This window comes from Rana temporaria, chromosome 6 (genome assembly GCF_905171775.1).
Source record: "Rana temporaria chromosome 6, aRanTem1.1, whole genome shotgun sequence".
Classification (NCBI taxonomy): Eukaryota; Metazoa; Chordata; class Amphibia; order Anura; family Ranidae; genus Rana; species Rana temporaria.
In genome coordinates this window covers 14,797,742-14,821,199 of record NC_053494.1, presented here as the reverse complement: position 1 = coordinate 14,821,199, position 23,458 = coordinate 14,797,742, and the positions used below count along the sequence as shown (strand labels likewise).

The 23,458-nt window shown below is 40.8% G+C and overlaps 2 protein-coding genes across 2 annotated transcripts; both read right to left on the bottom strand.

Moving 5' to 3' along the window:
• Nucleotides 1-14,789: 14,789 nt before the first annotated feature.
• On the bottom strand, nt 14,790-15,710 carry LOC120944362 (olfactory receptor 1500-like). The gene has a single exon (XM_040358415.1). The coding sequence runs from the start codon at nt 15,708-15,710 to the stop codon at nt 14,790-14,792; it is 921 nt and encodes a 306-aa protein (XP_040214349.1).
• A 6,484-nt stretch (nt 15,711-22,194) lies between these two features.
• Nucleotides 22,195-23,077, bottom strand: LOC120942603 (olfactory receptor 1L4-like; the record flags this gene model as incomplete). Its single annotated transcript, XM_040355577.1, has 1 exon — nt 22,195-23,077. A coding segment is annotated over one exon (813 nt), but the record flags the coding sequence as incomplete, so codon positions are not given.
• Between the last annotated feature and the right edge of the window lie 381 nt (nt 23,078-23,458).

Below are 23,458 nucleotides of genomic sequence, written 5' to 3'. Positions count from 1 at the left end.
ACACACACACACACTGACCTATACACACACTGACACACACACTGACCTATACACACACTGACACACACACACACACTGACCTATACACACACTGACACACACTGACCTATACACACACACACTGACACACACTGACCTATACACACACACACACTGAGACACACACACACACACACACTGACCTATACACACTGACACACTGCATTTTTTACAGATGCTTCTCCTTTTGGCAAAGCAGCGCCGCCGACCAGTGATTTGGGCATTCCCTCGTGCCAATGAGTGGTGGAATGTGACCGTCCCAGGATTCACCCACAGACAGTGGGTGCAGAATTTAAGGATGTCAGAGGAAACCTTCTCATTCCTTTGTGCCAAGCTACGTCCAGTGATGGAAAAGAAAAGCACCAACTTCAGAGCCTGTTTGCCTGTAAGGAAAAGAATTGCCATTGCACTGTGGAAGCTGGCTACCAACAGTGAATATAGGAGTATAGGTCATCTTTTTGGTGTCAGCAAATCATCAGTGTGCCGGTGTGTGCAGGACTTCTGTAAGGCTGTGTGCACATTGCTAGCTCCTGAAATTGTTCATTTTCCTAACAGGGAAAAGCTCAAAGACATGGCTGAGTACTTTGAGAACAGGTGGGGCCTTCCACAGTGTGTTGGTGCTATTGATGGCTCACACATACCAATAATAGCACCACAAGAATACCACACTGACTACTTCAACCGAAAAGGCTGGCATTCCATCGTCCTCCAGGGAGTAGTGGATGGCAAGGGACTATTCTGGAATGTGAATGTAGGAAAGCCTGGGAGTTTGCATGATGCTCGGGTTCTCCGATTGTCAACATTTTGGGATTGGGTTGGCCAGGGAGGCCTGTATCCTGTTAGCACTAAGAACATTTGTGGGGTGAATGTTGGCTATTATGTGCTTGGGGACTCTGCCTATCCTTTACAAAATTGGCTCCTGAAACCATTTTCTGACAATGGGCGCCTAACAACAGAGCAGCAAATCTACAACAAGAAAACATCCAGGGCACGTGTTGTAGTGGAAAATGCGTTTGGAAGACTAAAGGGTAGATGGAGGTGTCTTATGAAGAGGAATGACAGTGACATTCAACTTACAAAATCCATGGTCCTAACGTGCTGTACTCTTCACAATCTTTGTGAAAGCCATGGAGAAGACTTTGACCAGGATTGGAATACATCTCCAGAAGAGCCAGTACCAGTAATAGCAGCACAGGATATGGAAGAAGAGTGCAGCGAAATACGTCAGGCTCTGATGAGGCACCTTAACGTTAACGTTGTTACCGTGAATAATTAAAATCTTTAATTACTTTTTGCTAAATGCTAAATAAAATCAGACATACTCAGAGAAGTCGTTCTTGTTTTTTATTCCACAAAAAAAATCATCTTCATACATATTTTGTAAAAGCAAAATTTTGATAATGTAGAAACATTGTTTACAATAAAGAGCTTGTAAAGGTTTGTTTTTTTATTAAGCTAGTGCAGGGATACGCAATTAGCGGAAATCCAGCTGTTTTGCAGAACTACAAGTCCCATCATGCTTTTGCCTCTGGGTGTCATGCTTGTGACTGTCAGAGTCTTGCTATGCCACATGGGAATCGTAGTTCTGAAACAGTTGGATATCCACTAATTGCATATCCCTAAGCTATTGCATTGTAGTTTTTTTCTTCAATTTCACTACCAATAAATGTTTTTTTTTTTTTTTCTTGGTCTGAATTTCTCACTTCCTGTTCCTCCTTAGTAAGCTGTTCAATAAGCTGTGCTGACTGACTAAACACAGCTCAGATGATGTTGTCAGGTTTACTGAGAAGGAACAGGAAGTGAGAAATTCAGACCAAGAAAAAAAACATCTAAAAAGGAAATTAAAGGAAAAGGTAAACCAAAAATGCCAAGTATATTCGCAATTACATCTACAATGCAAAAATGAGAAGAAATTAAGCGATCGGGGGTGCCCTTTGTTGAAATCCAGGCTCCACCGTCCAAGGGGGGGTGATAACGCAAAGGAGGCAGAAGGGAATCAGAGCAGCAGCACAAAGAAAGCCATGTGCAGCAAGGAGCAAATGTGTCCAATCTTGTGTGATCGCTGATGGCTCAAAGGAGCCTATTAAAAAAAAAATCTAACCTTTAAAACCCACTTTATTTTTAAACGTAAACATGGGTACAGGTCCTGTGCTGCATGAAAGGCACTAATGTCTGGGTGGTGACCTGGGTTGACGATTGGCTCCAATCACTTGAACAAGCTGACCAAGGACACCGAGGAAGGCCTGGTTGAAGGTAGCCAACTGCTCCATCTGCTGCCGGGCAATTTCTGCCTCCTGGCGCATAGCTTCCTGTGCATCCTGACGTAGTGCTTGAAACCGCCTCTCAGAAAGGTTATCCATTCTTTCCAGCTGCCTTTCTTCTGCTGCCCGCATATCCTCCATAACTGTGCGCAGATCCAACTGGAACCTTCTCCTTTCACCTGTAATATACAAAAGACCTAAATATTGCTTTTGGTAACATCTGCCAAACCAATACTGTAAGCTCCTTTCTCATCTGCCCCACTAGACTGTACCACACTGATTCACTGCCACACCTCTGTTCCCCCCGCTCATCTGCTACACCAATACACAGCACTGCTCATCTGCCCACTGCTGAACCCCCTTCTCATCTCTTCTACCACTGTACCTCCTGCTAATCCCCCCCTTCTCATCTCTTCCACCACTGTACCTCATACACATCTCCCCCACAGCTGATCTCCCCCTCCTCATCTATTCAACCACTGTACCTCCTGCACATCTCCCCCACAGCTGGTCCCCCCCTTCTCATCTCTTCCACCACTGTACCTCATGCACATCTCCCCCACAGCTGATCTCCCCCTCCTCATCTATTCAACCACTGTACCTCCTGCACATCTCCCCCACAGCTGGTCCCCCCCTTCTCATCTCTTCCACCACTGTACCTCATGCACATCTCCCCCACAGCTGATCTCCCCCTCCTCATCTATTCAACCACTGTACCTCCTGCACATCTCCCCCACAGCTGGTCCCCCCCTTCTCATCTCTTCCACCACTGTACCTCATGCACATCTCCCCCACAGCTGATCTCCCCCTTCTTATCTATTCCAACACTGTACCTCCTGCACATCTCCCCCACAGCTGATCTCCCCCTTCTTATCTATTCCAACACTGTACCTCCTGCACATCTGCCCCACTGCTGTTTTAGTTTAAGAAAATGCAGTTAAAAATTACTTTATTATCATCATGTCTTACCATTGTGCCTTGGTGCATTGGGAGTACTCTGTAGTTGGCTACTCTGTGGTTGGCTACTCTGTGGTTGGCTACTCTGTGGTTGGCTTGAGGAAATACTGCTGCTGTTGCTGCTGAAAGACATTGAAGGTCCATCTTCTGATAAGTTTGATGCATCAGTGGAGAGTCCATCAACTGTTTCTGAAAATAAACATATGGTTAGATATTATATTTTAAATGGTAAGCAGAGCGATATCCTATGCAAAGTTTTTAAAAAAAAAAAACTTACCAAAGGGGTCTACCATAGATTCGAGAATTACAGTTGCAGAGTCCAGACCTCCCTCCCTGCCTTGGTTTGCTGGCCGATGACCGTAAATGGCGTCCATGGCGTCGTACCACCTCCAAGCAGTTGGACAGTTTCCACTACGGCTGTTGGCGTCCTTAATTTTTTTATATTGTGCTTTAAGCTTTTTAAGCTTTGCCCTACACTGGCCCGACGTCCGTTCAAATCCCTCGGCTGCCATCCGCTGAGAAATATCTTTATAGACCTTTTCATTTCTCACTGATCCATCAAGCTCACTCTGAATAACGCCATCGCCGATGATTGCTAAGAACGTAGATAGTTCCTCAGATAACCAGACCCTGCTGTTGTTTGCTGGCATCCTTCTCCTTTATATGGACTAATAAGGCGACGTGGTGATTGTTTGGCGCTTTGCTTTGACGTCAGCATTGATGTTTTCTGACCACCAATCAGTGGAAAGTACTGTGTGACGCCAGTAGCTCCGCCCTAACCGTACCGTTCCATTTTCTATGGACCCACATGAGAAGCAGGACCCTGAATGGTGCGGTACGGTTCGGTTTTATGGCACGCTTTCATAATGGAAACACCCAAAATAGCGTACCGTACCGAACCGTACCGAACCGATCCGCTCAGTGGAAACGTAGCATTAGTGTGTTTCCCTTTGCAAGATTCACTTGTTATTTTTTTAAATAAATGTTTTTTTATGGGTTAAACTATGGGCGTATATGCTTTTTATTTTTCATCCTGCTGATGAACCAGCTCTAACTGGATCACTTTTTTAGCGCTTTGGAGTTTCCCTTCATAAGGAGATGTAACCCGCGTATTTGACCATACTATATGATGGTCCACAGGATGCTGTAAGCGGCTTTAATACTATGTGTCACCTGGTGGTGGAAGTACTACGAATTGTGATTGTGGGGACACTGGTGGAGCAAGTGAATCATGGACGATTTGTTTCCTTTTTGACTTGTTTCACATATATATTTCTTTTTTAGCCATTGTGAATGGATTTTTATGGACACTATTTATATATTTAGTGTGATTTCTTTATACATATTTTTCACCTATTAAGTTTCATGTCATTATATTGAATCATTTTTGTGTGTTCACAATATTGAGTTCAATTTTTTTAGGGCTGCTTCATATGTTTATCACATATAAGCAAACAGCACAACAAGGATTTTGACCAAGGATTTTTTTCTTATTTTTTTTAACTGCAATGCATGGCAACACAATAATGAACATTGCAAATACACAATTTTTGTAGCGTTTTCATTCATTTTATGAGTTTTATGGGTTTTATGGGTTGCCTTTACTCAAGGCAACACAAAAGTGTGAATGGGCCCAGGGGTGGACTGACAACTTATGGGGCCCCCGGGCAATAGAAGATTATGGGGCCCCCGGGCTTACAGATGGTCACCACGCCAGGAGGCAGTGCAGAGGCGGGGCAGCTAAAATCTCGGGATTTTCACATCAAAAGCATGTCGGTTTCGGACATATCAGGGACAGGTGTAAAGAAAACACAATTTTTTACATACTGTCCCTGGTTTTACTGAGCCTGGCAACCCTGATGGGGCCCCCTAGTGGCATGGGGCCCTCGGGCAGTGCCCGAGTGCCTCAATGGTCAGTCCGCCCCTGAATGGGCCCTTAGTATAAGATCCAGGAAGAGTATGTCACGATCAATAAGATTGAAAAAATAAATCATTCATATTAAGGTTTCACATTTATAGTAAGTGTAAACTTAAAGTGATACTATAGGTTTGTGTTTTTTTTTTTTTTCCACTTCCATACCGCGCCTATTCTGGCACTTCTCTCTTTCATGTAAAAATCATAATTTTTTTGCTAGAAAATTACTCAGAACCCCCAAACATTATATATGATTTTTTAGCAGACACCTTAGGGAATAAAGTGGCGGTCATTGCAACTCGTTATATCGCACGGTATTTGCGCATTCATTTTTCAAACGCCTTGATGTATCTAAATCTGCTAGTAGTACATCTAACACTCCCTTCCCATTAACTTCCCTTCCAGATTAACCATGCTGCTGTCTAAACGTTCCCCCTGTGCTCCTGGCTGATAACAGGAGGGGATTTACTGGTCAGATCTCCAGGTGAAAACAGAGGGAAAGAGCCAAAGAAAATAAAAATAATGCAGACACCACGGGCCAGATTCACATAGAGATACGACGGTGTATCTCCTGATACACCGTTGTATCTCTGACTTAGGCCAGTCGTATCTATGCGACTGATTCATAGAATCAGTTACGCATAGATATGCCTAAGATCTGACAGGTGTAACTGTGTTACACCGTCGGATCTTAACTGCAATTTAAAAATGGCCACGGTGGGCGTTCTCGCTAATTTACACTGAGAAATATGTAAATCAGCGAGATACGCCAATTCACGAACGTACGCGGACCCGACGCAGTGTTGTTACGATGTTTACGTAGCGGTTTTCCCGGCGTATACTTACCCCTGCTTCTATGAGGCGCAGCCAATGTTAAGTATAGCCGTCGTTCCCGCGTCAAATTTTTTTTACGTTGTTTGCGTAAGTCGGTCGCGAATACGGATGGCTGTAATTTACGTTAACGCCGAAAACAATGACGTCCTAGCGACATCATTTGGAGCATGCGCACTGGGAAAGTTCGCCAGCGGCGCATGCGCAGTTAAATCGGCGCGGGGACGCACCTGATTTAAATTGTACACTCCCCCTAGCCGCGGAATTTGAATTCCGCCGGGGGAGTTACGATCCACCGGCGCAAGTTTGGAGGTAAGTGCTTTGTGAATACTGCACTAGCCTCGCAAAATTGCACCGGCGGATCGTAAATCACATAGATTACGCGGATCTAAAGATCCGCTAATCTATGTGAATCTACCCCCACATGTAATAATGGGTAATCTGCAATATAATACATTTTTGGTTTTGAGAATGATACAACTTACTAGTACTAGGTACTTAGAGAAAATTATCTAAAAGTTAGCAGAGTATACACTCTTTTAGTAGGTGTATGTACTGTATGTATGTGCATCCTGGACTCATTCAGGACTATGTGGATTATGCTGTGTTTATAAATTACCCTGGCTATGCAACAGCTGTAGATTAAATAATTTATCCTCTTACCATGAATTCTACAGAAGTGTGTTTGTGTCATATAACATTATTTGAGGTTGCCGTGCCCTGGTGTATTAAGCATATACACCTTCCCAAATCCAAAATAAATCCCAGCTAATATCCAGCCTATTGTCTTCACTTAAAAAGCAGCTCTGAATATAATGTTTTAAAGTATAAAAAAGCGCCATAAAACTGATTAAAGTGGATGTAAAGTCACTCTCATCCTTTCTAATCTCCTGCCATAGTGCTGATCTATAAGGATATATATGCCTCCTGCATGTATCCTTACCTGTCAAATGTCTCCCCTCTGTCTGTTATAAGAACTGAAAACCTGCAGATTCTGTGGGTGGATCTGTTGTCTGGAGCTCTGTGGGTGGAGTCGTGATGTCAGTAGATTCCCCGCCCTCCTCTACACTACCCTTGTCAACATACATTTTTTCCTGTGTATTTCGTACACTGAATTCTGCTATGATCACATCCAGTCAAAATCCAGTCAAAATCCAGAAAAGTAACCACATGACTTCAAAAAAGGAGTGGGGGTGGGAATTAAAAAATAATGCCTGTCTCCAGGCTAGTGCATGAGATATGTAAATAACCTGTCACTCACAGCAAGGGGGCGGAACAGACTAAGGTTTTTCTCTGTAAGTCCGTTTTATTTCACTGAACAATAAAAGAGGATTGCTCAGAGCTGGATTAACTCTGTGTGGCAAGACTGGGCACAGATTATAGGAAATCGTATACTCTACATTGTGACATAAAAAAAAAAATTGGGGGTTTACATCCACTTTAATGAAGATGAAATTTTAAATGTGACAGGTCCTCCTTCAGGGTTTGTGCACACATCTATTACCAGAGAGTGTACTGCACCAGAGACAGCGCCTACCTGGTTATTAAGTTGGAATAATTTAGGTGTGTTTATATATATATATATATATATATATATATATATATATATATATATATATATATAGAGAGAGAGAGAGAGAGAGAGATATATCGATGATGTCCCAAAGACTGACCACACCGTAAATTTGCAGAAAAATTAACCAATCTTTAGCACATTTGGCTTTCAAGACACTAGCACTAATTGATAGTGTGAAACGTGTAGGCTGCTATCCCTATTTTCTAGTGCATGTTTTATTTTGTTTTACAATAGAGACAACCATCAAGGTTTTTTGGAGTGCGGCTGTCCATTCAAAAATTCTCTACCATTTGCCTCGTGCATTGCCGGCACCCTGGATCTCCTGAGAAGATATTGATTGCTTAGCATACCCACCTGGAGCGGTGACTCCCTTTTCCCATTTCAAGACAATACAGTTCTGGAATGATCCATCCAAAATTATCATATGCAGATCAAGAAGGATGCAGCCGTGGTCCCATCCTGCATAAGACATTGTTAGCATTTTTGTCCAGTGTTTTACATGCAGTGTGGTACATTGAAAGACTTCTTATGTAATAAAGATTTTCTGTAATATTTATAATAACCCAAAGCTGCTTATGACATTAGCATGCTAAAAAAAATCTACCTAAGGGACAGATTAAAGGTTAAATAGACATCACTAATTCACTGTGCCCTGTGGGTCTGATTACAACATTACACAATACTTAATTATTGTTATTCATTTTTAACCTTCACATTTTCTCCATTGATGAATTCCATTACAAAATTCTGATTAAATAAGAAACACAATATTTCAGGTTGTGCCTCCATTTACATACTGACTCTACTTACTATAAGAATACAGGGCCAGATTCACAAAAGAGATACGACGGCGTATCTCCTGATACGCCGTCGTATCTCTGAGATACGATTGTCGTATCTATGCGCCTGATTCATAGAATCAGGTTACGCATAGATAGCCCTAAGATCCGACAGGTGTTACACTGCAATTCTAGGCCGGCCGCTAGGTGGTGATTCCATTGCGGTCGGCGTAGAATATGCAAATGACTAGTTACGCCGATTCACGAACATACGTTTTACCCGTCGATCTAAATTTACGTTGTTTCCGTAGAGATGCGTCCCGTAAAACTAAGCATGCCCTCTAGGTGGTCTAACCAATGTTAAGTAAGGCCGTCGTTCCCGCGTCGAATTTTTAAATTTCACGTCGTTTGCGTAAGTCGTCCGTGAATGACGCTGGACGCCATTTACGTTAACGCCGAAACCAATGACGTCCTTGCGACGTCATTTAGCACAATGCACGTCGGGAAATTTTAGGGACGGAGCATGCGCAGTATGTTTAGCGTGGGAACGCGCCTAATTTAAATGGTCCCCACCCCATTTGAATTAGGCGGGCTTGCGCCGGGCGGATTTACGTTACACCGCCGCAAGTTTACAGGTAAGTGCTTTGCTTTGCGGCGGCCTAACGTATCCCATTCACGTTACACCGCCGCAGCGTAGCCCATTTCTACGTGAATCTGGCCCACAATGCTTATTAACCACTTGACCTTCGGAAGTTTTTTGCCTCTTCATGACCAGGACATTTTTTGCTATTTAGCAATGTGCCGTATCATGCAAAATTAAACCCAAATAAATGAAATTTTTTCACATAAATAGAGCTTTGGTGGTACTTGATCACCGCCGGGTTTTTTATTTTTTATTATAAAAATGAAAAAAGACAGAAAATTTCAAAAAAGAAAAAACAATATTTTCTACTTTCTGATATAAAACATATCAAATAAATTTGATTCCTCATATATTTAGACCAAAATATATCCTCCTACGTCTTTGGTAAAAAAATAAATAAAAATATGTCCAGCCACAAATTATCCATTGGAATGAGATCTGGCCATTTCAGAACACAATGCCGCGTACACGCGGTCGGAATTTCCGACAACAAATGTTCGATGTGAGCTTGTTGTCGGAAAATCAGACTGTGTGTAGGCTTCATCAGACATTTGCTGTTGGAATTTCCATGCTCGTAATCAAGCAGAAAAGCCGCACTGGCTATTGAAATACATTTTTCTCAGCTCGTCATACGTGTTGTACGTCAGAGCGTTCGTGACGTTCGCAATTTCGGACAACATTTGTGTGACCGTGTGTATGCAAGACAAGTTTGAGCCAACATCCGTTGAGTAAAATCCACGGTTTTGTTTTTCGGAATGTCCGATCGTGTGTATTCGGCATAACATCTTTTTTGCTATATGCTTGTACAGTTTGGGTTTTATAGTTGGGTTTCATTGTCTTACTAGAAAACAGCTCTCTTCCCAAGGTTTCTTCCAGACTTCATCAGCATTTCCAGTAGGATTTCTCAATTTTCTGCTGCATTCATCCTACCCTCTAACATTATAAGCTATCCAGGACCCGCTGCAGAGAAGCATGATGCTTCCACCACTATGAATCTCATTGGGGATGGTGTGCATATGATGATGTGCATGTCTGGCTTATGCTAATCATGCAGTTTGAGGTCAATGTCTTGTTGAAATGCAAATCTTCTCCAAATGCTCATGTTTCTTGTAGACTACATTTGTTTTTCCTCCAGAATTCCCCAATTGTTTTGCTACATTCATTTTACTCTTTACTTAGGGTCTTCTGCAAATAAATATTCCCCAAAACATGGTGCTGCAACCACCATGCTTCATGTATTTATGATGATATGCATGGTTTGGCATATGCCAAAAATTGAGTTTAGTCTGATGGCCACAAAGTTTTATTTTGGTCTCATCAGCCCACAGAATCTCCTTCCAGTCCCCTACATGTCCTCTAGCAAACTGCAGGTGAGGAATGTAGTATATACTGTATGTTTTTTTTTTCTTCTAAACATCAAATTTCTCCTCGCCGATCAGCGGTCACATAACCACCCGTGGCTCTCTTCCTCCAATGTATGTACTACAGAGGGAGGTCATGTGACCACCTGGCAGGTGTCAGAAGGAGATCTGGACCCCTCCATCTTTAGTACATACATTGGAGGAAGAGAGCGACGGGCAGTCACGTGGCTGCTGATCAGCGAGGAGAAATAAGGTGTTTAGAAGATGAATTAAAAAAAACGACATAAGGGTAGATTCACGTAGAATGGCGTATGTTTGTGCGGGCGTAACGTATCCTATTTACGTTACGCCTACGCAACTTTTACAGGCAAGTGCCGTATTCTCAAAAGAAAGTTGCGGCGTAAACAGGCCGGCGTAAGCCCGCCTAATTCAAATTGTGAAGAGGTGGGCGTATGTTATGTAAATTAACCCTGACCCGACGTGATTGACGTTTTTCACGAACGGCGCATGCGCCGTCCGTGGAATTTCCCAGTGTGCATTGCTCCAAAGTACGCCGCAAGGACGCATTGGTTTCGACGTGAATGTAAATGACGTCCAGCCCCATTCACAGACGACTTACGCAAACAACGTAAATTTTTCAAATTTCGTCGCGGGAACGACGGCCATACTTAACATTGGTACGCCGCATATACGCCTCATATAGCAGGGGTAACTTTACGCCGGGAAAAGCCTAACGTAAACGGCGTAACTGTACTGCATCGGCCGGGCGTACGTTCGTGAATTCGCGTATCTAGCTGATTTACATATTCTAGCCGTAAATCAGCGTACATGCCCCTAGCGGCCAGCGTAAATATGCAGTTAAGATCCGACGGCGTAAGAGACTTACGCCAGTCAGATCTAATAGAAATCTAAGCGTAACTGATTCTATGAATCAGGCGCATAGATACGACCGGCCAGACTCAGAGATACGACGGCGTATCTGGAGATATGCCGTCGTATCTCCTTTGTGAATCTACCCCCCACACTATATACTACATGCTGTCCTAACAGAGGGGCTTGCAGTGATTGTGAGCACTGCTTTAACAACTCCTTCAATTACATGAATGGTGTGAAATATGCTGCGTACACACGACCATTTTTGACGATGTGAAAAATTACATGTGTGGGCTTCAGAGCATTTTTCACAACGTTAAAAATTGCCATTGGGGGGGCGTGACTGGATGGAGGTGTGAGACGTGTGAGGTGGAGTGGTGTGTGTGTCTCCCGCCGCCCGATGATGCTAGCTGTACTTCTGAGCTGATGTCCGGGAGATGGTGATCTGGATACCCTGAGACCTGCCTTGAGACCCGATCCGACCCGCTCTGACACCCGCCTCCACGCCCGCCTCCTGGCACTTCTGTTTGGCTGCCCGCCGCCCCGCTGCTTGTTCGTTGGAGCCATGTGACGTGCGCCCGTCAGGGGGGTGAAGACTGGAGGACACCGTTGCTGGCGGGGAGGTGGCGGTGCAGGGAGGTGAAGAGCTGGGTACACCAGCAAGGAACATGAGGAGTGCCTGAAAATAGGAGTCGAGGTTAGGGGGGCAGGGCTGCTTGCGGTCATGCTGCCTGAGAAAAATGGAGGCTAGAAGGCATAGCAGTCGGGAAGGTTCCTGAGAAGCACGGAAAACTCAAAGGCTCAAAGGCTACGTGAGTAGATAAACTGCAGATAAACAGTATAAATCTGCCTAGTGCATCTACATACCATATATAATACCGTACTTGGTACAGTGCATATTGCGGGTTGTATGCTACAACTGACAGGGATGTCTCGCATACAGTGAATGGTATATATTACACTGGACTTTTCTCTGCACTTACGGTAGAAGTCAAAGTCAAAGAAGTTAAAGAGATATGCCTGGTTAAGAGACTGTATTATAAGAAGTAGAAGGAATATCTTTTAACAGTGCAGTATTGTTGAATGAGGGAGAGGGGGGACATTTTGACACGTGTCATGTGTTATGTCAATAGTCTCCTTCCCAGGTGCTTCGTTCCCAATATTCAAGACTCAGGTTTTCTTCCAAAGTACGAAGTTTATTCTTCAAGATAGACAAGCAAACAGTCAATGCTTACATAATGACAGCTGGTAACACATGGTAAGATGATAATTCAGAAGGTTTGAGATGGTATGATATGATGGTACATCATCTTTCTGCTGGGAGAGGTCCCTTCCAGCAGGGTCGGGTGACCCCGAGTTCCTAGCTAGCTACTCAAACCACATGGATTCTTATACTGTTCTAAAAGCCGAGCTAAGCATAATTTCTTTCAGAACAGCTCCAAGAAAGGTGGTGATGCTCCTGTCAAACGTAACACCCACTTGTATATATTAAGTAACACATCTTCACCCATTGTGTTGACGTAGAACTCCAAAAATACATGTAACCTACACAGCAACTGACCTTCGTCTGTCCTCAAGAAACCTCAAAATGGCCATGTTTAAATAATAATTCTCAGAAACCTTTATAGTGTTTTGGCATTAGCCACGACAGATAGCATTTGCAAACAATGCAATTTCAATCACAATGTTTATTTAAAAACAAACATGCTGATGTTGAGGTTGTTAAAAATAAGCTTGAATGTGTTTAGCCTTTAAAAGTTGATCTCTGAAGCCACATACAAGTCTTCTATTATTAATGGAAGAAAGTTCCCTGGAGCAGGAAATTGCATTGCACTGAAATTGCATTGTTTGCAAATGGATCACCTTGGGGTGTCCATATTCCAAAACTAAGCCGTTTTGTGAATATTCGTTGTGCCGTGACATTTTTATTGGATATGCTTCATACTACAAGGTGGAAAGGGAAACATTTTGTTTAAATATAAAAAGAAATAGAAACCAGCCAACATTCGGCCCATGTGTATGGCAGCCGGTCTGACATAAGCAGTGATTTGGCTGCCCTCTGTCGAAGGGGCATGACGGAAAAAGGTCTGCTGATCGACATCTCAGCCAATGGCTAAGAGCACTGACTGGTGTGTTTTGGCTGGGGGCGTCCCCCTATCAGAACACAGTAGCTCAGCGGGGGAGGTTACTGTACTAATATCGCATAGTTAGTACAGCGGTTCCTCCCGAGCTCTTCATTTTTTTTTTTTTTTTTTGTTCAGCCCACTAGGTTGAACAAAAAAAATGAATAGTGTGTACCAGGCTTTAGGCAAATTAACTTGTAAACAGAGCTACACTGCTGTGTTGCATAACCCATAGTGCTCTAGGAATCCTTTGGTACATATTAAATGTTTATTTGTAAAACACAAATTATAACATTAAATAGACAAGATTAAAATAAAGATAACAATTGGGTTATTTCTACAGTGCAAAAAGAAGAAAAATAACTCTGAAAGCAAAGTCCCAGCTAAACTAAATTAGAAAAATTCTCTACAAGTCCAACAATAAAAATGAGTAAAAAATTAGTAAAAAACTTCAATCAGTGCTCACAAAAAATGCATAAAGGTCACTAATCATCCCAAAAACAAAGACATAAGAAATAAATCCACTTCTATTGTAATAATGTTGTAACAGTTATAAAAGTGTCCAGTAGTGCCGCACAATTGTCACCCACTGTGGTCCATTTCTCAATCAAGTACAGTAGTTTTCAGTTTTCACAGTGGTACTAGTGATCTTCCTTTCACAGCCAAGTGGAATTCATTAAAGTTGTTGCAGGGTAGAAATTCCTGGAGGATTTCTAAAATAAAGTTGACCCCTTAATGATCAATTGTTCTCTTCGGCCGCGCGATTTGTAACTAGGAAAAAAACATGGAATCAATCTCACTTTCACTGAGAAGCCTCCACTGGCTGCCAGTAAAAGACAGAATCACTTTCAAAGCACTCTGTCTAACGCATAAATGTATTCTGGGAAATGCCCCCCCAATATCTATGCGAAAAACTAAAGGCTTACAACCCCAATCGCTGAGATCCTCCAACCAAAATCTACTCCAAATTCCCAAAACCAGATACAAGTCCAAAGGAGAAAGAAGATTTGCTGTCCAAGGTCCTCGACTTTGGAACACTTTACCAACCTCCATTCGGTGGGAGGAGAACCACTTGGCCTTTAGGAGAAAGATCAAAACCCATCTCTTTTGAGGTCAAAGGAGAAATGGTCAAACAAGCGCCCAGAGGCGATTCAGTTCGCATGTGCAGCGCTATATAAGTTTTTCACTCACTCTTCAAACAGGACGCATCCTCTGTGAAAATATCTATTACATTATGCTATACTTGCATGCCTGACTGGCAAATTTCCAAAATTTTACATTAATGAAAAATATGTTAGTGCTCCAATAATAAAAGGTAAAAGCCCCATAGTAACACTACGAATAATAAAAATAAAAATCCTTTTTTTTTTTTACGTTTTTCATTTTCATCTTTTTTAATACTATATTTAAAATATTTTGAAGGCTTCCGCGTTAACTTGCCTTCACCAATCTCATCAGTGCCCTTTTGACGTCTTTATTACGTATGGTGTAAATCAGAGGGTTTAACATGGGTGTCACTGCTGTGTGTAGCACAGTGCAGATTTGCTCCAGGACCTCTGAGTACCGAGATTGTGGAACCAGTACTACAGATGCTTCATTTGCATAGAAGAGAAGGATTACTGTGAGGTGGGAAGAACAGGTGGAGAAGACTTTCATCCTTCCATCTCTTGAATTAATGTTAAAGATGATGACTATTATTTTTACATAAGACATCACAATGCACAAAAATGGAACAAAGCCAAGCAACAAAAACTCAAAGTATATCAACGTAAAGAACTTTTCAGTCCCGCTACATGAGATCTTGGCCAGAGCTTTGACATCACAGAAAAATTGACGAATTACTTTTGAACAGCAAAACGACATAGCTGATACTGCATTCGTTATCAATATAGAATTTGTACAAGCGGAGACCCAGGTGCCTACAATGAGCTTCAAACAATTTTGTCTTCCTAAAATTTGGTGATAGTGTAATGGCTTACAGATAGCAACATATCGGTCATAGGCCATAATGAATAAAAGAATATCTTCACTGGTGCCAAATAAAGCGTAAAAACAGAACTGAGTAAAGCATTGAGTAAATGATATTGTATTATTGTCAGTAAGTAACATGTGTAAAAGTTTGGGAACAGTGACTGTCGTAAAACAAATATCTACAATGGACAAATTACAGAGGAACAGATACATGGGGGTGTGTAAATGGTCATCTTTATATATCACTGTGATGATAATTATATTTATTAACAGGCATGTGAAATATATTATAAGTAAAATACCAAAAATGTATAGTTTATACTCTGATTTAAAGAAAAATGGCACAATCTGAAACACTTTAGATGCTGTATAGTTGTCCATCCAAACCTCTCTTCTTTTGTAAGAAAAAGTAAAATATGAATCTGATCAAAAATGTCACAATTTATTTGGTAGAGGACTGCAGGTTCGGGTGATTCAGTGTTCTCTTATCATGAAGACATGTTATGGCACATTTTAATTGTACGTACCTATAAAATTATTATGACAAAGTTGATCCTTTTTAGTATTTTAAATAAACACCTCCCTGGTAACAAAGAGTTGAAGAATTATTAATATGGCACAATCTGAAACACTTTAAATATTGTATGACTCTTCATCAAAACTGTTCTTCCTTTGTAAGAAGAAGCAATGAGATAAGATTATGATCAACATTGACACAATTTTTATTTATTTTTTTGCAAAATTCTGCAGATTCAGATGAATTAAAGTTTATAGGAAGGTTGGATAATTTCCAGAAACAGATGGTGGCATCTCACAATCCCAGAAAAGAGTAGATAAAAAGAGAAAAGGTAGGGAGAGGCACAACTCTCTCAAAGTATGGGATTTTATTGGAAGACACCAATTCTGTTTTAAGGTGAGCACACTAGACAAAATGTATTGAAAAAGTGTAAGAATTTATTAATAACATTAAAATACGATAATAGGTTTTACATAGACCAAGAAGAATTCAGAAACAAGATACTTCATTTATGCAGATGGCCAACATGTTTTGCACACTTGTGCTTCATCGGGGCCTTGCACCCATCTTTAGTTTCATGTGAAAACTAAAGAAGGGACAAGGGAAAGGGGAGTGGCCTGAAAGAAGACCTGAAAGGGGTTACTATTAGCAACAAATAATGATCTGAGTAGTATTCTGATACAAAAAGAATTCATTATGGTATCAAAATGAGTATAAAAAGTACAGTGATGTGGGAACTGTATGGAAAAATGTAACCATTTAAAAAGAATAATTAGCCATAGACAAATATAACAGACGGGACTCACAGTAGACAACACAAAATCACAGCACTAGTCCGGACGTATAATGGTTCAGCCACGAGTTATATGCACTATGTGCAATCAGCTAATTAACCACTTGAGACCCACGCTATTGACAAAAGACGTCAACAGAGCGGTTCTCAGGTGCCAAGTGGACGTCTTTGGACGTCATTTGAAATGCATTACCCGCGGGGACACTGGGGGGCGCGCGGCGGGTAACCACTGTGCCGCCGCATCGCTGGGGACCCGATGCGTGTACCTGGCGGCCACGATGTCCGCCGGGTACACGCGATCGTCGGGAACACAGCAGGTAACAGCAGGGACGTGGAGCTCTGTGTGTAAACACAGAGCTCCACGTGCTGTCAGAGGAGAGGAGAACGATCTGTGTCCCTTGTACATAGAGACACAGCATCGGTCACCTCCCCCAGTCACCCCCCCCCCCCCCACACAGTTAGAACACACCCAGGCTACACAGTTAACCCCTTCCTCACCCCCTAGTGTTAACCCCTTCCCTGCCAGTCACATTTATACAGTAATTAGTGCATTTTTATAGCACCGATCGCTGTATAAATGTGAATGGTCCCAAATTTGTGTCGAAAGTGTCTGATACGTCCGCCGCAATATTACAGTCCCAATAAAAATCGCAGATCGCCGCCATTACTAGTAAAAAAAAATAATGAAAAAAAAACATAATTCTGTTCACCCTTTTGTAGGCGCTATAACTTTTTTACAAAAATACATCGAAAAATACGTATCGGCCTTAACTGAGAAAACATTTTTTTTTTTTTTTTTTAAATGGGAGATTTATTATAGCAACAAGTAAAGAAAATATATATTTTTTTTAATGAATAAAAGTGATTGATGAGCGCAAAAACAATGGTATAGTGAAAATTAAATAACAGTGAAACGTCCAATTAGAGAATAGACTCTAATAAAAATAATCTCCAAAGTGATGCAAAAGTATATAACACTTCAGTGACATACAGTGACAAGTAGGCACAATGGATACGAAAAATCCAGTGTGTAGGTATGATACTGATAATAAAATAAAAATAAACACCAATTGTGACAAAAGTTCATATGTGACAGTTCCTAAAAAAACACAGGAGTGGTTGAAAATTCCAAACGGTGACTGAATATCCGAGCAGAGTGATGAAAAAATCCTCATAAGCAGCTGAGCTCACAATGTGCTTACCTCAAACACATGCAATGACAGCATGGTATCTCCACAGATGGAATCTGTCACGGGAAACGAATCCTCCTCACCTTTCCTGTAGTTACAACGACTGGGGGTCTGTGGATAGTAGAAACAGCGTCCTTCTGGCTATGTCTGCTGCTACGGTCTTCACCAAAATGGAGGCTCCGTGTGCAAAAGCACTTGAGATGACCCAAAATAAGCGGAAAGAACTCCAATGGTGAAGTATTTCAAAACAAATTTAATAGCGTCCACAGGGTAAAATAAACAAAAGGCATCCAAGGCAAGGCAAGGCATCGAAAGACGTGACCGGAAGTGACGCACCTATCCGATCACACAGCCGTTTCTCGCTGTTCGTTTGGTTCAGGCTCTGTTAAGCTGAACCTTGTTTTGTTTATTTTACCCTGTGGACGCTATTAAATTTGTTTTGAAATACTTCACCATTGGAGTTCTTTCCGCTTATTTTGGGTCATCTCAAGTGCTTTTGCACACGGAGCCTCCATTTTGGTGAAGACCGTAGCAGCAGACATAGCCAGAAGGACGCTGTTTCTACTATCCACAGACCCCCAGTCGTTGTTACTACAGGAAAGGTGAGGAGGATTCGTTTCCCGTGACAGATTCCATCTGTGGAGGTACCATGCTGTCATTGCATGTGTTTGAGGTAAGCACATTGTGAGCTCAGCTGCTTATGAGGATTTTTTCATCACTCTGCTCGGATATTCAGTCACCGTTTGGAATTTTCAACCACTCCTGTGTTTTTTTAGGAACTGTCACATATGAACTTTTGTCACAATTGGTGTTTATTTTTATTTTATTATCAGTATCATACCTACACACTGGATTTTTCGTATCCATTGTGCCTACTTGTCACTGTATGTCACTGAAGTGTTATATACTTTTGCATCACTTTGGAGATTATTTTCATTAGAGTCTATTCTCTAATTGGACGTTTCACTGTTATTTAATTTTCACTATACCATTGTTTTTGCGCTCATCAATCACTTTTATTCATATCATTTATTTGTTGTTATTGCAATTTTAGATTTGAGCAGCATTAATTTTATTATTTCATTTCTAAGTATTTCATTTTCACCCTGCACTTTGGGTATTGGCTAGCGCTTTAGTTTCCCCCTTTCATATTTTTTTTAAATTGTCGCTCTATTTCTGTTTATAGCGCAAAAAATAAAAACCGCAAAGGTGATCAAACACCACCAAAAGAAAGCCCTATTTGTGGGAAAAAAAGGACGTCAATTTTGTTTGGGAGCCACGTTGCACGACCGCGCAATTGTCAGTTAAAGCGACGCAGTGCCGAATCGCAAAAAGTGGCCTTGTCCTTTAGCTGCATAATGATCCGGGGCTGAAGTGGTTAAGTAGAGACAATTGGCTGGACATTATCTAAGAATACTTTTTATTTTAGAATAAGGTAGGTGTATGTACTGTATGTGCATCATGGATACATTCTGGATTACACAGACTATCCTCTGTTTATAGATTACCCTGGATGTGTGATTGCTTGTGTCATGTAAAGTCTTTTGTGGTTGCTGTGTTCTGGTGTAAGGAGCACATACACCTACCCAAATCCAAAATAGTATTTTCAGCCAATTGTCTTCACTTAAAAAAAAAGAAGTTATGAAAATAACCATTTAAAGTATAATACAAAGTGCTATTAAGCTGGCTGGTGAACAAAAAGATTTAAAATGTGACAGGTCCTCTTTCAGGGATTGTTCACACATCTACAGTACCACCATTACTGTACTGTACCAGTGAAATAATTTAGGTGTGTATATGTATATCCATGCTGTCCCAAAGACTGACCCCATTATAAATGCAATCTTTAGCATATTTGGCTTTGAAGAGAAAACAATTCTGGAATCTCCCATCCAGAATGATCAGATCAGGAAGGAAGCAGCCATGGTCTTGCCAGGATAGGATGTTCTTATCATTTTTATCCATTATTTTGCATAGCACACTTACATCAGGTGGGGGGCATGCAGTGAAAGACATCTTATGTGTTAGAATTATTGGATATTTATAATGTGTTGGTGCTGCTTATGATATTAGCACACTAAAAAAAATCCACCTAAGGGACAGATTTACAGTTAAAGCCACACAGCTAATTCATTGTTCCCTGTGGGTCTGATTACAACATTAAATGTTTGCAATACCAAATTTTTATTTTTATTTTTTTGACCTTCACGTTTTCTCCATCACTGAGTGCCCCCATAAGATCCTGAATAAACAGGAAGCAGAAAGTATCAGGCCATGTCGCCCTTTTACATTTACTGACAATAAGAATATAGACCCTATTAAAGAATTCACCCCTTTGCAAGTTTTCACATTATATTGTCTTAAAACATTGATGTACAATGAAAAGTAATTCATTTGAATAAGTATACACCCATTGAATTCAATAGGTACAGTGTTGGCCATTTTATACTCCATGAGTCTGTGTAGCTAGGTCTCTATGTGCTTTGCACATCTGGACAATGTGTCAAGAGGGCCACGTACCTGAGGTGAGACGGAAGTAGTGGGGAGGCCTCCCTTGCACCTTGGGTCTTTTAAGCCTCTGGAGATGGAGACAGAGACTTGGTGGACACCGAGTGGCACGGGTGCCAGGGGTGCGGAGCACCCTGCAAGCCTTAATCCGAGATCTGAGCCGAGGTCAAGTCCGCTCTGGCAACGAAGTACAGAAGGGTTAATCAGAAGAAGAATGGTTGAGATCCAAGCCAGGGTCGGTTACAATCTGGCAGCTGAGTACAAAAGGGGCAAAGAAGTAGAATGGTCAAGGTACAAATCCGAGGTCAATGGCAAGCAGCAATCAAGAGTAGTCAAATTGGTTTTCAGGTCAGAAAAAGTTCAGACAGATCACACACTAGCACAGGAACAAGGGGGAACTGAAGATAATCTAGCAATTTGGCAGTGTCTGGGCTGGGCTTATATAGGGAAGTTTGAGGTCACTTCCTGTGCGCCTTCCTTGGCATTTTCACACCTTTTTCCGATGTGTATTTTCCTGCCTTTTTTCAGCAGGTTGAGGTCACTTCCTGTGTGCCTCCTGGGCATTTTCCTGCCTTTTTCCATAAGGTCTTCTGCGCAGTTGAGGCTTGGCACACTGAGGCGTCTTTGGCACATGCTCAGTTGTCACGGATTTCCTCTTGCGGCAATGCGCCATTGGTACATGCGTAGTAATCCCTGGACTCTTACACAATGCGATATCTCTTCTCAAAATCTATCTGGTGTCATGGGCAAATTTATGTTTGGGTTCAGGCATATCTGCCTCCTAAAGAGGGTAAAAGCTTTCAGTGCCTGACCTCCAAACCTAATTCTCACACATTTTAAAACAAAACACAATAAATGACCTGACATAAATAAATGGCTCCGTAGGTACCTGGTAGGGGTATTATGTGATTGCTATAAATGATCATAGCAATGACATGACTACATTGTAAACAAAACAGTCACAAAAGCTTTTATTTATTACTGTTTGCTTACTATTGTGATGCTGTGATTGACCCACAGCTATCACATGATCCCTGGCTACCTGTACCATATGATTAGCTGTATCCAATCACTGATTACCATAGTTAGCAAGCTGTCATGAATGAAAGCCATTGCTTATAACAGTTATCATCACTGTTATAAGCAATAACAGTGTAAAACAAAACCCCGATCAGCCAACCAGAATAGTACAGTGGCAATTGTGACACTGAACTACTCTGATGAGAGTATGTAGAAAAAAAATCTTAAAAAAATAAAACAAAATGTTTAAAAAAATGGAATAAAAATGATTTATTATTATTAATATGATTTTGTTTTACATACGGTCACCAGTCAGTATCCCTGATCACTGCCACACCAGTCATATGATGACTTTGTACTGCACTGGTGAGAATATGCAAAAAGGAAATTGTGGGGAAAAAAATTGACAAGTTAAAAAATCTCACCATGCCTCTTATTAAATACCTTGGACTGTTTACTTTCCAAAAAGGGGGGTATTTGTACTGTGCTGGCATTTTAGGGTCTCAAGAAATTAGATAGGCCGTCAGTACATCAGGATTGATCCATTTTCAAATACACGTACCATAGTTTGTATACGCTATAACTTTCACACAAACCAATCAATATACACTTATTAGGATTTTTTCTTAACAAGGACATGTAGCAGAATACCTTTTGGCCTAAATTTATGTAGAAATTTGATTTTATTGGATATATTTTATAACAAAAATTAGAAAATATAATTTTATTTTCAAATTTTTGAGTCTTTTTTCATTTAAATAATAAAAACCCAGTGGTGATCAAATACCACCAAAGTAGTACAGTGCTGAATAAAAAATGGTCTTCATATTTGGGTCCAGACATATTAATCCATTTGTTTTAATTCTTATCTTCTAAATATTTTTCATTCTGCCTTGTCTTTAAGAGTTCACTTGCCCTGGGCCTTCATCAATCTCATCAGGGCTCTCATGACTTCTTTATTACGTATGGTGTAAATCAGAGGATTTAACATGGGTGTCACTGCTGTGTGTAGCACAGTGCAGATTTGTTCCAGGAGTTCTGAGTACTGAGATTGTGGAATTAGTACCACTGATGCTCCGTTTGCATAGAAGAGGAGCATTACGATGAGGTGGGATGAGCAAGTGGAGAAGACTTTCCTCCTTCCATCTCTTGAATTAATATTTAGGATGATGGCAATTATTTTTACATAAGACATCACATTGCACAAAAGTGGAACAAAGCCAAACAACAACATCTCCAAGTATATCAACATGAAGAACATTTCAGTCCCGGTACATGAAATCTTGGTCAGAGCTTTGATATCACAGAAAACGTGATGAATTACTTTTGAATGGAAAAACGACATAGCTGACGCTGCCTTTGTTATCAATAAAGAATTAGTACAAGCGGAGACCCAGGTGCCTACAATGAGCATCAAACATTTTTTTCTCCCCAAAATTAGGTGATAGTGTAATGGCTTACAGATAGCAACATATCGGTCATAGGCCATAATGAACAAAAGAATGTCTTCAGTGGTGCCAAATAAAAAGTAAAAGCAGAACTGAGTAAAGCATTGAGTAAATGATATTGTATTATTGTCAGTAAGTAACATGTGTAGAAGTTTGGGAACAGTGACTGTTGTAAAACAAATATCTACAATGGACAAATTACAGAGGAACAGATACATGGGGGTGTGTAAACGGTCATCATTATATATCACTGTGATAATAATTATATTTATTAACAGGCATGTGAAATATATTGTAAGTAAAACAACAAAAATTTCTAGCTTATCTTCTGCTTTAGTGAAAAATGGCACAATCTGAAACACTTTAGATGTTGTATCGTTGTCCATCATAACTGCTCTTCTTTGTAAGAAGCAATAAAATATGATCAGCGATGTCAATGTTTATTTGGAAAATGACTGCATATTGAGAAAATTAATATTTTTATGCTAATGTGTTGAGGAACATATTTTTATTCATCTACAAAAACAAAACAAAAAAACATTATAACAAAATTAAAACATTTTTGGCGCTGTAAATAAATACCTTACTGGTTAAAAATAGTTGTTGAATTATTTTAGAAGTTTTTAATAAGTATCAGATATGTTTTTTTTCCT